General features: G+C 41.5%; 1 protein-coding gene across 3 annotated transcripts in view; it reads left to right on the top strand.

Annotated features, from left to right (window-relative positions):
* ACTMAP (actin maturation protease) overlaps positions 1-12,915 on the top strand; it is a 34,108-nt gene that overhangs the window by 14,975 nt on the left and 6,218 nt on the right. For all 3 annotated transcript variants that reach the window (XM_056538549.1, XM_056538548.1, XM_056538550.1), the window contains exons 2-4: positions 3,407-3,617; positions 5,772-5,840; positions 9,664-9,788. In XM_056538549.1, the coding sequence (XP_056394524.1) occupies positions 3,412-3,617; positions 5,772-5,840; positions 9,664-9,788 (400 nt within the window). In that variant the 5' untranslated portion in view covers positions 3,407-3,411. The remainder of the gene's footprint in view (positions 1-3,406; positions 3,618-5,771; positions 5,841-9,663; positions 9,789-12,915) is intronic.

Here is a 12,915-nt window from a genome sequence, read left to right on the forward strand (position 1 = left end):
TGCCCTCATATATAGTTGCAGACCCTTATACTGCCCTCATATATAGTTACAGGCCCTTATACTGCCCTCATATATAGCTGTAGGCCCATATACTGCCCTCATATATAGTTGCAGACCCTTATACTGCCCTCATATATAGTTGCAGACCCTTATACTGCCCTCATATATAGTTGCAGGCCCTTATACTGCCCTCATATATAGATGTAGGCCCATATACTGCCCTCATATATAGTTGCAGACCCTTATACTGCCCTCATATATAGTTGCAGGCCCTTATACTGCCCTCATATATAGATGTAGGCCCATATACTGCCCTCATATATAGTTGCAGACCCTTATACTGCCCTCATATATAGTTGTATGCCCTTATACTGCCCTCATATATAGTTGTAGGCCCATATACTGCCCCCATATATAGTTGTAGGCCCATATACTGCCCTCATATATAGTTGTATGCCCTTATACTGCCCTCATATATAGTTGTAGGCCCTTATACTGCCCTCATATATAGTTGTAGGCCCATATACTGCCCTCATAAATAGTTGCAGGCCCTTATACTGCCTATATGTAGGGTCTTTAACTCTATATGGGGGTAGTATAGGGTGCTACCACTATTTATTGAGGTCTACAACTATATATAATATATTACACACCCCATCCTTTTTCTTCTATCCAAATGTCGTGTGTTTGTCTCAAGGAAATATGGTTATCCTCTCTATGAGTGGGGACTCCTTACTAAGCAGCAGACATGTTGCAGAAGAGATCCCTAGCTTGCTATGGCTTCCTCTAGCTATTTTCTGGGGTTGTTGAGAGGTTGACTATCAGAGATAAACCCATTGAAGCAGCTGCCTTGAAGGGGTGTCATTTATAAGACAACCCCCTCTAAAACCACACGTGCTTTTCCTATGAGGTGTAGAAATATTCTGATGTTAGGCCATGTTCACATCTACAGCAGACATTCCAGCGAAAATCCCAGACAAAATAGCGCTGTATATTGTAAATTGCCAGACATTATATCAGAAACCCAACAGACCACATTGTAGTTAACAGGGTCGGTCGGGTGCAATCAGTATCTGTCATGCAGCGGATACAGCACAGCATCATATTAAAGGGGTACTCTAGTGAAATTTTTTTTTATTTAAATCAACTGGTGCCAGAAAGTTAAACAGATTTGTAAATTACTTCTATTAAAAAATCTTAATCCTTCCTGTACTTATTAGCTGCTGAATACTACAGTGGAAATTATTTTCTTTTTGAAACACAGTGCTCTCTGCTGACATCATGAGCACAGTGCTCTCTGCTGACATCTCTGTCCATTTTAGGAACTGTCCAGAACAGCATATGTTTGCTATGGGAATTTTCCTTTTACTCTGGACAGTTCCTAAAATGGACAGAGATGTCAGCAGAGAGCGCTGTGCTCATGATGTCAGCAGACAGCTCTGTGTTTCGAACGGAAAAGAATTTCCACTGTAGTATTCAGCAGCTAATAAGTACAGGAAGGATTAAGACTTTTTAATAGAAGTAATTTACAAATCTGTTTAATTTTCTGGCACCAGTTGATTTAAAAAAAAAGTTTTTCACAGGAGTACCCCTTTAATGACCCAGACTGACGCCATCGTTGTGCTCAATCATTCTGTCAGTTCGGGTTTTAGACTTGGGTTCGGTTAGTAACTTGTTCTAATATGGATGCAAAATATGGCGTTTTAGATATGTCTGAATGTCGCCTAACACTGAGCCCCTATATACTAATGGCCCACAGGCATTACACATGCCTCTTGTATGGGGCCATGATAAGGCTCCATATTTTTTATGGCTCATGAAGGTTATATTTGTTGTGTTTTGCCTCGTCCACACTATGGCAGTTTCTGCCTACAGCAACCTCCTCTGGAATCGGCACTTAAAGGGGTATTCCAGGCCAAAACCTTTTTTTTATATATCAGCTGGCCCCGGAAAGTTAAACAGATTTGTAAATTACTTCTATTAAAAAAATCTTAATCCTTCCAATAGTTATTAGCTTCTGAAGTTGAATTGTTGTATTCTGTCTAACTGCTCTCTGATGACTCACGTCCCGGGAGCTGTGCAGTTCCCATGGGGATATTCTCCCATCATGCACAGCTCCCGGGACGTGACATCATCATTGAGCAGTTAGACAGAAAACTTCAGAAGCTAATAACTATTGGAAGGATTAAGATTTTTTAATAGAAGTAATTTACAAATCTGTTTAATTTTACGGAGCCAGTTGATATATATAAAAAAAGGTTTTGCCTGGAGTACCCCTTTAATGTCTGCGGTAAGCCTCGTCCCATTTATTACAGCACAGTGCCAAGACTTCTCCGGCGGATTCTGATGGAAGATTGAGCATGTTAAATCTTCTGGTAGAATCCAGTTCCACTGCAGAACTTCAGTAGTGCGAACTGAGCAGCGGAATCCCATTGAGTTAAATGGGAGTCTGCTGCAAGCAGAATCCATATGTCATTTTGTAGTGTGAACGGGGCCTTATAGATTGATACAACACATAATCATCATACAGTGATCCCTCAACTTACAATGGCCTCAACATTACAATAGTTTCAACATACAATGGTCTTTTCTGGACCATTGTAAGTTGAAACCAGACTCAACATACAATGTACGGACAGTCCAGATCTGTGAGACATGTCAATGGCCGGAAGAACCGACCAATCAGAATGGGCAATTTACTGGTAAAACCCCTGTATTACTGAAGTGTATGCACTGCCTGATGTCTGGTAGCGCCCCCTACAGTACAGGAAGGAACTACAAGTCCTGTACTACTCCTTACCTGTACCAGGGTTAGCTGCTCCTTTGGACACCAGGTGAGGGCGGCTCCATTTGGGACACTGTGTGTACTGTAAAGGACCCTGAAGAAGCTCCTGTCCTCTACATAAACCATTGTTTCCCAACCAGGGTGCCTCCAGCTGTTGCAAAACTACAACTCCCAGCATGCCCGGACAGCCTTTGGCTGTCCGGGCATGCTGGGAGTTGTAGTTTTGCCACAGCTGGAGGCACTCTGCTTGGGAAATACTGACAGACAGTGATTACAGCTCCCAGCAGATCTTTCTTACTTTTATATATAAGGATTTGCTTTATCTATATTAGTTATCTACTTATTTTTCTTTAATCCTCACTTTTTCCTATTTTTGGATGACATTTTGGTGCCTTTAGAACCAATTACCAGGTTTCCATAGAGTTCTGGTCTCAACATACAATGGTTTCAACATACAATGGTCGTCCTGGAACCGATTAATATTGTAACTTGAGGGACCACTGTACTATATGATTAGCTTTAGCTGTTATAGGCCGGTAAATAGTCTAATAAGGGGGTATATGAATTCAAGCTAAATAATTTCCATAATAAGCTCATATATAATTCTCGGTATCTCTTTAGCACTCATGCCCGAGGAGGATGAAGCAGCTTCTACTAATACTGTCCATGCATCTCCACCACCACCGCCGCCGCCACCACCACCACCGCTGCTGTGCCCGCCTCCTCCATCTCAGGTGAAAAGCAAGTTCTTTAAGAAGGTGGCAGAGAGCAGTGACCCCTCTGTTGGAGGATGTGATGAATTAAAAAGGCTGATCAGGAACCAACAGGAACGGTGAGTCTAGAGCATAAGGACATGTTCAGATGTGGAGGAATCAGCTGTTGATTTTACGAAGCAGATTGTGCTCTGCAGATCTGCAGCAAATTACAGTACAGTACACGTGGAAAGGGTTTTAAACCACATTGCGCATACAATGGAAATGTTCTGTAAGGAAAAGCAAAGATGCATTACAGCACTGGAATATCTCAGGTTCTCCCTAAGGCTGGAATTCCACTGAGTTTTTTTTTTTTTTTTTGCAAAAAACTCCAATTTCCCCACAATTTTTTTTAATCCTTTTGTCGTTTTTCAGCAATTTTGGGCTCAGAGGCTGGTTTTTCAAAACGCCCGATAAAACCTAGTTTTGCATTTTTTGCATAGAAATCGTGGCGGTTTCCTCCCATAGAAGTCTATGGGAGAGCAAAGACGCCATGTTGGTTTTAACTTTGGCGCTTTTGCCGGCGGTTTTTATCCTTTTTTGGACTTTAGCGATCCAAAAAAGTGATGGAGATACCTTTTTTATAAAAATTTTGTATGGTATCATTAAAAAAAAAATTATAAAAAAGATAAAGTGGTGATGGAAAAAATTGTATTTAACAAAATGTATCTTTTTTATTACGACATTTTTATACATTTTTAAACAGGGGTCAATTTATGTGGGCGGGTTGCTACTGACACCCGCTGTGATCCATCTGTATAATTTATAGATGCGGCCAACCACTCTTCTATGGTCCCCTGCACTGACGTATATATTACCTATTCATATTTCCTGCAGAGAGCTGTGATTGGCCAGATGGTTACAGCCAATTACAACTCTCTGCGGGAAATATGAATCGGTATATATATATGTCAGTGCAGGGGACCAGAGAAGAGCGGCCGCCCGCATCTTTACATTATACAGGAGGATCACAGAGGGTGTCAGTAGTGATACCCACTGTGATCTGTTCTTAACTACAAGTACTACTACTCCCTGGCTTATGTTAGCAAACCTGCCTGGTTTTGTGATGTCCCTCCCTGTGTAGAGTGACCAGAGCTCCTGAGCGCACATCAGGCTCCCTGCTCTGACCACAGTCTGTCCTCCAGCAATCCCAGAAGTATGAATATATGGCAGCAGCAAAGAGAGGTAATCAGCCAGATGAGAATACCCTTTTAAGCGCACGCTTCTCCTCTTCCAAAAACCTTTGACATATCTCTGACAAGAAAACTTAAAGGGTTACTCCGCTTAAAGGGTTACTCCGCTCCCCAGCAGGGGGCAGGTGCGGGCTTCCGTGTTCACACCAGCCCCCTCGTGACGTCACGCCCTGCCCTGTGACATCATGTCCCGCCCCCTTAATGCAAGTCTATGGGAGGGGGCATGACGGCCGTTGAGCCCCCTTCCCATAGACTTTCATTGAGGGGGCAGGGCGTCACGAGGGGGCGGGCGTGAACACGGAAGCCCGCACCCAGCGTTCGGAACATTGAGTTCCGGACGCTGGGGAGCGGAGTAACCCTTTAAGAACCAAAGCTTGCTTATTTGTAACAGATCAGTGGGGACACCACAGAAGCATATGGGCTGAAGGCATGATGTTCTTTGTAAGGCCATCCCTGATGTACGTAATCTTATGTTAGGAATATGTGTTAAAGAGCACCTGTCACCAAACTAAACTTTTAATATATTGTTCCTTATGTAATTATAAGACACTTTGCTATTTACTTTCTGCTAAAATATGTAAAATATATGTTTTTAATGTGATAAAAAAAAAAAAAAAAAGTCCACTAGGTGGCTCTGTTCTGTTCCCTTAGCAAGTCAAAGAGTTAGTTTGGTCTCCTCCCGGCCTGGCAGGAGACTAAACTCAGGAAGTGCGTGCGGGGCATGGCGAGGTACAGCTCTCGCAGTCTTCAGTGACATTGCGCCTGCTGGGGAACGCCCACTTTCTCCTGCTGGGAGCTCATACAGTGTAAGCAAGAGGAAAGGTATGATACACAACTTTTTAAAGCTTGGGAAATAAATATTTAAGGGCAGGAGGGGTGTAAGGAGTAGTTCGGGAATATAATCTGAGTTAGTTTAGAAAATATGGTTTGATGACAGGTACTCTTAACATAGCCTAAGATATGTTGTGGTGTACAGCTAGCTTTATGTGGAATTGTGTCCTTCATATTGTCGCTATATTTGTTTTACATTTTCTATTTCAGATTCGGTGCACATTTAAAATGGCTTCTTTATAACCAGCATATCCCATCTCTTATACAAGAAGGTCCGCAGTAAGTTCACAAACATCATATTGCAATGATAGCACTGCACCAGGGTCAGGTTTAGTAAAGGGGTATTTAGATTTACTTAACCCCTTAAGGACCAAGGACGTACCGGTACGTCCTTGGTCCTGCTCTTCTGATATAACGCGGGGTTACACAGTAACCCCGCGTCATATCACGGCGGGCCCGGCGTCATAGTGAAGCCGGGACCCGCCTCTAATAGCGCGTAGCGCCGATCGCGGCGCCGCGCGCTATTAACCCTTTAGCCGCGCGCTCAGAGCTGAGCCGCGCGGCTAAAAGTGAAAGTGAAAGTTCCCGACTAGCTCAGTCGGGCTGTTCGGGATAGCCGCGGCTAATCGCGGCATCCCGAACAGCTGACAGGACAGCGGGAGGGCCCCTTCCTGCCTCCTCGCTGTCCGATCGCCGAATGACTGCTCAGTGCCTGAGATCCAGGCATGAGCAGTCATGCGGCAGAATCGTTGATCACTGGTTTCTTATGAGAAACCAGTGATCAACATAGAAGATCAGTGTGTGCAGTGTTATAGGTCCCTATGGGACCTATAACACTGCACAAAAAAAGTGAAAAAAAAAAGTGAATGAATATCATTTAACTCCTCCCCTATTACAAGTTTGAATCACCCCCCTTTTCCAATAAAAAAAAAAAACACAGTGTAAATAAAAATAAACATATGTGGTATCACCGCGTGCGGAAATGTCCGAATTATAAAAATATATCATTAATTAAACCGCTCGGTCAATGGCGTGCGTGCCAAAAAATTCCAAAGTCCAAAATAGTGCATTTTTGGTCACTTTTTATATCATTTAAAAATGAATAAAAAGTGATCAATAAGTCCTATCAATGCAAAAAATGGTACCGTTAAAAACTTCAGATCACGGCGCAAAAAATTAGCGCTCATACCGCCCCATACACGGAAAAAATAAAAAAGTTATAGGGGTCAGAAGATGACAATTTTAAACGTATTAATTTTCCTGCATGTAGTTATGATTTTTTCCAGAAGTCCGACAAAATCAAACCTATATAAGTAGGATATCATTTTAATCATATGGACCTACAGAATAATGATAAGGTATCATTTTTACCGAAAAATGTACTACGTAGAAACGGAAGCCCCCAAAAGTTACAAAACAGCGTTTTTTTTTTCAATTTTGTCGCACAATGATTTTTTTTCCCGCTTCACCATAGATTTTTGGGCAAAATGAATGACGTCATTACAAAGTAGAATTGGTGGCGCAAAAAATAAGCAATCATATGGATTTTTAGGTGTAAATTTGAAAGAGTTATGATTTTTTAAAGGCAAGGAGCAAAAAACGAAAATGCAAAAACGGAAAAACCCCCGGTCCTTAAGGGGTTAAGATAAAGTGTCGCTGTCATATAAAAAATGTTTTGACATGTCAAAAGTGTATATCTCAGCACTGAGACCTGAGTGGTAGCGTTTTTTCCCCCTGGCTTTCAGCGATCGTTGTTTTGCTGCCCTATAGACTTATAATGGAGCAGTGAGACAAAGATCGCTGAGAGCTGAGGAGTGAAGTGAGCTTATTCCCACTCGTTCCTCAGCACTGAGATTCTGACCGATAAAACTTTTGACATGGCTTTCAGCATGTTGATCAGACATGTTAAAAGTTTTTGATCGCACAGGGTCTCACTACGGAGATACGTTGCAATCGTGAGTGTTTAGTCGGGGAAGCGGGCGGCATTGCTCTCTGCTCTCTGGCTGGCGGAGAGATCCGTCCATTCCTCTGCATAGACTTATATTAGCATAAGTAGTAAAGCACATAGGAACATCACAGAAGTGTAAGTAATATGGTTCTATTAAGGCTTAACATTTATTGGATACACATTAAAATCAATCGTCCTCTGACTCACAAAGAAAACAATATCCAAATACCAAAATGAAATCTCAGAAGATTCTGTGATTCTAGATAGAGAATTGCACGAGTCAAACAACCAACCAATGGTCACCCTGCCCATATACAAAACAAAGAACCAGTATCCACAACAAAAAATTTCTGCATATGAAACACATAACAAGAAACGGATCTGTCCCATAAGTCCCGACATGTTTCCCACTAATCAATAGATAACAAAAATGGGGTTCATCAGGGGACCTTAACCTTTGTTCTAGCAATCAGTGGGGGTCTCAGCACCTGGACCCCAACAATCACAACTTGTGACATTTCACTATGGCATGTCAGAAATTTGTGGAAATATTAGGTGCTCTTTAGGATTTATTGTCAGGGATTGCGCTAGTCATTGGATGTCTCTGTGACCTGAGGCCGCCTCCTTCATCCAGTATGGGTAATGCAGGGGTCTGAGATGGTCCTTAAAGGGGTATCCCACTGGAAAACCTTTTTTTTTTAAATCAACTTATGCCAGAAAGTTAAACAGATTTGTAAATTACTTCTATATAAAAATCCTAATCCTTCCGGTACTTATTAGCTGCTGTTATGATCCACAGGAAGTTCTTTTCTTTTTGAATTTCCTTTATGCCTGACCTCCGTGTTCTCTGCTGACACCTCTGTTCATTTTAGGAACTGTCCAAATAGGAGCAAATCCCCATAGCAAACCTATCCTGCTCTGGACACTTCCTGAAATGGACAGAGGTGTCAGCAGAGAGCACTGTGGTCAGGCAGAAAGGAAATTCAAAAAGAAAAGAACTTCCTGTGGATCTTAACAGCAGCTGACAAGTACTGGAAGGATTAAGATTTTTTAATAGAAGTCATTTACAAATATGTTTGAAATCTGGCACCAGTTGATTTAAAAAATAAATAAATATATGTTTTCCAGTGGAGTACCCCTTTAAGACCGGGTTCACACCTCAGAATTTCTGGCCTGACAAAATTCATCCAGAGATTTCTAGTGCGGCCTGTACCAACTGATTCAGCTGCCGCAAGGACTGCGCAGACATTTTCTTCCCCATAGATGGCAATGTCTGCAGAATGGTTTCTACCAGAACAAGTTCACTTTATTGGCGGCGGAACTTCAGCCGCTGAAATTCTGCATTGCGAACTGTGCAGCGGAATCCCATTGACAGCATGGGGATTCTGCTGCATCAGAATTTCGGAATTCCGATCGCAAATTCTATACTGGGAACCTGGCCTAACACTGTCCCCATGGCTGTAATTCGACTTCAACAGAGTCGAATGCAGTGTTTTTAAACCAGTGTGCCTCCAGCTGTTGCAAAATTACAACTCACAGCATGCCCGGACAGCAATGAATAGACCAGGTGGCACAATTGGTGGCATCACTTAGCAATGTCTGTCCACCAAAAAAGGAGCTACAGGTGAACAGAATCCATGTAAATACTAGTTCTATTCTGTTTTTTTAATTTAGGTCCGGGGTACAGGGCAAAATATGGTCTTATACACATCTCATACACAATTGTTGACTGATCTCAGCCAAAAATGGGATCTACCAGGTCAGTGTTTCCCAACCAGGGTGCCTCCAGCTGTTGCAAAACTACAACTCCCAGCATGTCCGGACAGCCTTTGGCTGTCCGGACATGCTGGGAGTTGTAGTTTTGCAACAGCTGGAGGCACCCTGTTGGGAAACACTGCACCAGGTTGTTTATTTATTTTTTGTTGGCTGAATCTGTATGTATGTATGTTAGATTTGCACATGAATACAGTTTGTGTCTCCAGTACAGGGAGTTGGTGTGGATTTATACACAGTATTTTATATTGTAAATGAGCTTTGCTGCACCAAAACCACCCCGCCCAGATGACCAGGAAACACTCCAAATGACGCATAAATTACATTTCCAAATCACCTTTGTACATCGCATTGATTGATATAATGTGAATGTCTTCACAGGTGCGGTCTGGTCGCCTTGTGGATGGCAGGGGGCATACTGAGCAGTAAACAAGAGGTGACGCTTGATCACATTGTACAGGTGGCAACTACAAGAGGATACACCATCCATGGAGAAATGTTCTCAGGTGAAGATAGGGGGGCAGTGCATGCCATTTGTGGTATATATTAGGGAATTGTTAACGAACAATGCCCCATATCTTGATATCATCTAGATTTTAGTAAGGCTTTTGACACTGTCCCACATAGAAGACTTATCAATAAACTGCAGTCATTGAGCTTGGACTCCCATATTGTTTGAGTGGATTAGGCACAGACAACAGAGGGTTGTAGTCAATGGAGAATATTTAGAGCAATGTCATAGAGCAGCAGGAAATGCTAACAGAATGATTGGGTGTATAGGGAGAGGTATTAGCAGTAGAGAGGAAAGTGCTCATGGGTGTATAGGGAGAGGTATTAGCAGTAGAGAGGAAAGTGCTTATGGGTGTATAGGGAGAGGTATTAGCAGTAGAGAGGGAAGGGCTCATAGATGTATAGGGAGAGGTATTAGCAGTAGAGAGGAACATGCTTATGGGTGTATAGGGAGAGGTATTAGCAGTAGAGAGGGAAGTGCTTATGGATGTATAGGGAGAGGTATTAGCAGTAGAGAGGGAAGTGCTTATGGGTGTATAGGGAGAGGTATTAGCAGTAGAGAGGAAAGTGCTATGGGTTTATAGGGAGAGGTATTAGCAGTAGAGAGGGAAGGGCTCATAGATCTATAGGGAGAGGTATTAGCAGTAGAGAAGAACGTGCTTATGGGTTTATAGGGAGAGGTATTAGCAGTAGACAGGGAAGTGCTCATAGATGTATAGGGAGAGGTATTAGCAGTAGACAGGGAAGTGCCCATGGGTGTATAGGAGGAGGTATAAACATTAGAGAGGGAAGTGCTCATAGATGTATTGGAAGAGGTATTAGCAGTAGAGAGGAAAATGCTTATGCGTGTATATGAAGAGGTATTAGAAGTAGAGAGGAAAGTGCTTATGGGTGTATAAGGAGAGGTATTAGCAGTAGAGAGGGAAGGGCTTATGGGTGTATAGGGAGAGGTATTAGCAGTAGAGAGGAAAGTGCTATGGGTTTATAGGGAGAGGTATTAGCAGTAGAGGGGGAAGGGCTCATAGATCTATAGGGAGAGGTATTAGCAGTAGAGAAGAACGTGCTTATGGGTTTATAGGGAGAGGTATTAGCAGTAGACAGGGAAGTGCTCATAGATGTATAGGGAGAGGTATTAGCAGTAGACAGGGAAGTGCCCATGGGTGTATAGGAGGAGGTATAAACATTAGAGAGGAAAGTGCTCATAGATGTATTGGAAGAGGTATTAGCAGTAGAGAGGAAAATGCTTATGCGTGTATATGAAGAGGTATTAGAAGTAGAGAGGAAAGTGCTTATGGGTGTATAGGGAGAGGTATTAGCAGTAGAGAGGGAAGGGCTCATAGATGTATAGGGAGAGGTATTAGCAATAGAGAGGAACGTGCTTATGCGTGTATATGAAGAGGTATTAGCAGTAGGGAGGAAAGTGCTTATGGGTGTATAGGGAGAGGTATTAACAGTAGAGAGGGAAGTGCTCATAGATGTATAGGTAGAGGTATTAGCAGTAGACAGGGAAAAGCCCATGGGTGTATAGGAGGAGGTATAAACAGTAGAGAGAGAAGTGCTCATGCCGCTGTACAGAACACTGGTGAGACCTCACTTGGAGTATAGTGCGCAGTACTGGAGGCCGTATCTCCAGAAGGATATAGATACTCTAGAGAGAGTTTAGAGAAGATACTAAACTAGTACATGGATTGCAGGATAAAACTTACCAGGAAAGGTTAAAGGACCTTAACATGTATCAACACGAATAAGAAGGAGAAGATATTTAAAAGAAGAAAAACTACAACAAGAGGACATAGTTTTATATTAGAGGGAAAAGGTTTAAAAGTAATATCAGGAAATATTACTTTACTGAGAGAGTAGATCGCTGCAAATACAGTGAAGGAGTTTAAGCATGCATTTGATAAGCATATGGCTATAGGTATAAGGCTATCCTTCATATAAGATAGAGATAGGTATAAGGCTATCCTTCATATAAGATAGAGATAGGTATAAGGCTATCCTTCCAATAAGATAGAGATAGGTATAAGGCTATCCTTCATATAAGATAGAGATAGGTATAAGGCTATCCTTCCAATAAGATAGAGATAGGTATAAGGCTATCCTTCATATAAGATAGAGATAGGTATAAGGCTATTCTTCATATAAGATAGAGATAGGTATAAGGCTATCCTTCATATAAGATAGAGATAGGTATAAGGCTATTCTTCATATAAGATAGTGATAGGTATAAGTCTATCCTTCATATAAGATAGAGATAGGCATAAGGCTATCCTTCCAATAAGATAGAGATAGGTATAAGGCTATCCTTCCAATAAGATAGAGATAGGTATAAGGCTATCCTTCATATAAGATAGAGATAGGCATAAGGCTATCCTTCCAATAAGATAGAGATAGGTATAAGGCTATCCTTCATATAAGATAGAGATAGATATAAGGCTATCCTTCATATAAGATAGAGATAGGTATATGGCTATCCTTCCAATAAGATAGAGATAGGTATAAGGCTATCCTTCATATAAGATAGAGATAGGTATAAGGCTATCCTTCCAATAAGATAGAGATAGGTATAAGGCTATCCTCCATATAAGATAGAGATAGGTATAAGGCTATTCTTCATATAAGATAGAGATAGGTATAAGGCTATCCTTCATATAAGATAGAGATAGGTATAAGGCTATTCTTCATATAAGATAGTGATAGGTATAAGTCTATCCTTCATATAAGATAGAGATAGGCATAAGGCTATCCTTCCAATAAGATAGAGATAGGTATAAGGCTATCCTTCCAATAAGATAGAGATAGGTATAAGGCTATCCTTCATATAAGATAGAGATAGGCATAAGGCTATCCTTCCAATAAGATAGAGATAGGTATAAGGCTATCCTTCATATAAGATAGAGATAGATATAAGGCTATCCTTCATATAAGATAGAGATAGGTATATGGCTATCCTTCCAATAAGATAGAGATAGGTATAAGGCTATCCTTCATATAAGATAGAGATAGGTATAAGGCTATCCTTCATATAAGATAGGGATAGGTATAAGGTTATCCTTTATATAAGATAGGGATAGGTATAAGGCTATCCTTCCAATAAGATAGAGATGGGTATAAGGCTATCCT

Source organism: Hyla sarda, chromosome 9 (assembly GCF_029499605.1).
Source record: "Hyla sarda isolate aHylSar1 chromosome 9, aHylSar1.hap1, whole genome shotgun sequence".
Lineage (NCBI taxonomy): Eukaryota > Metazoa > Chordata > Amphibia > Anura > Hylidae > Hyla > Hyla sarda.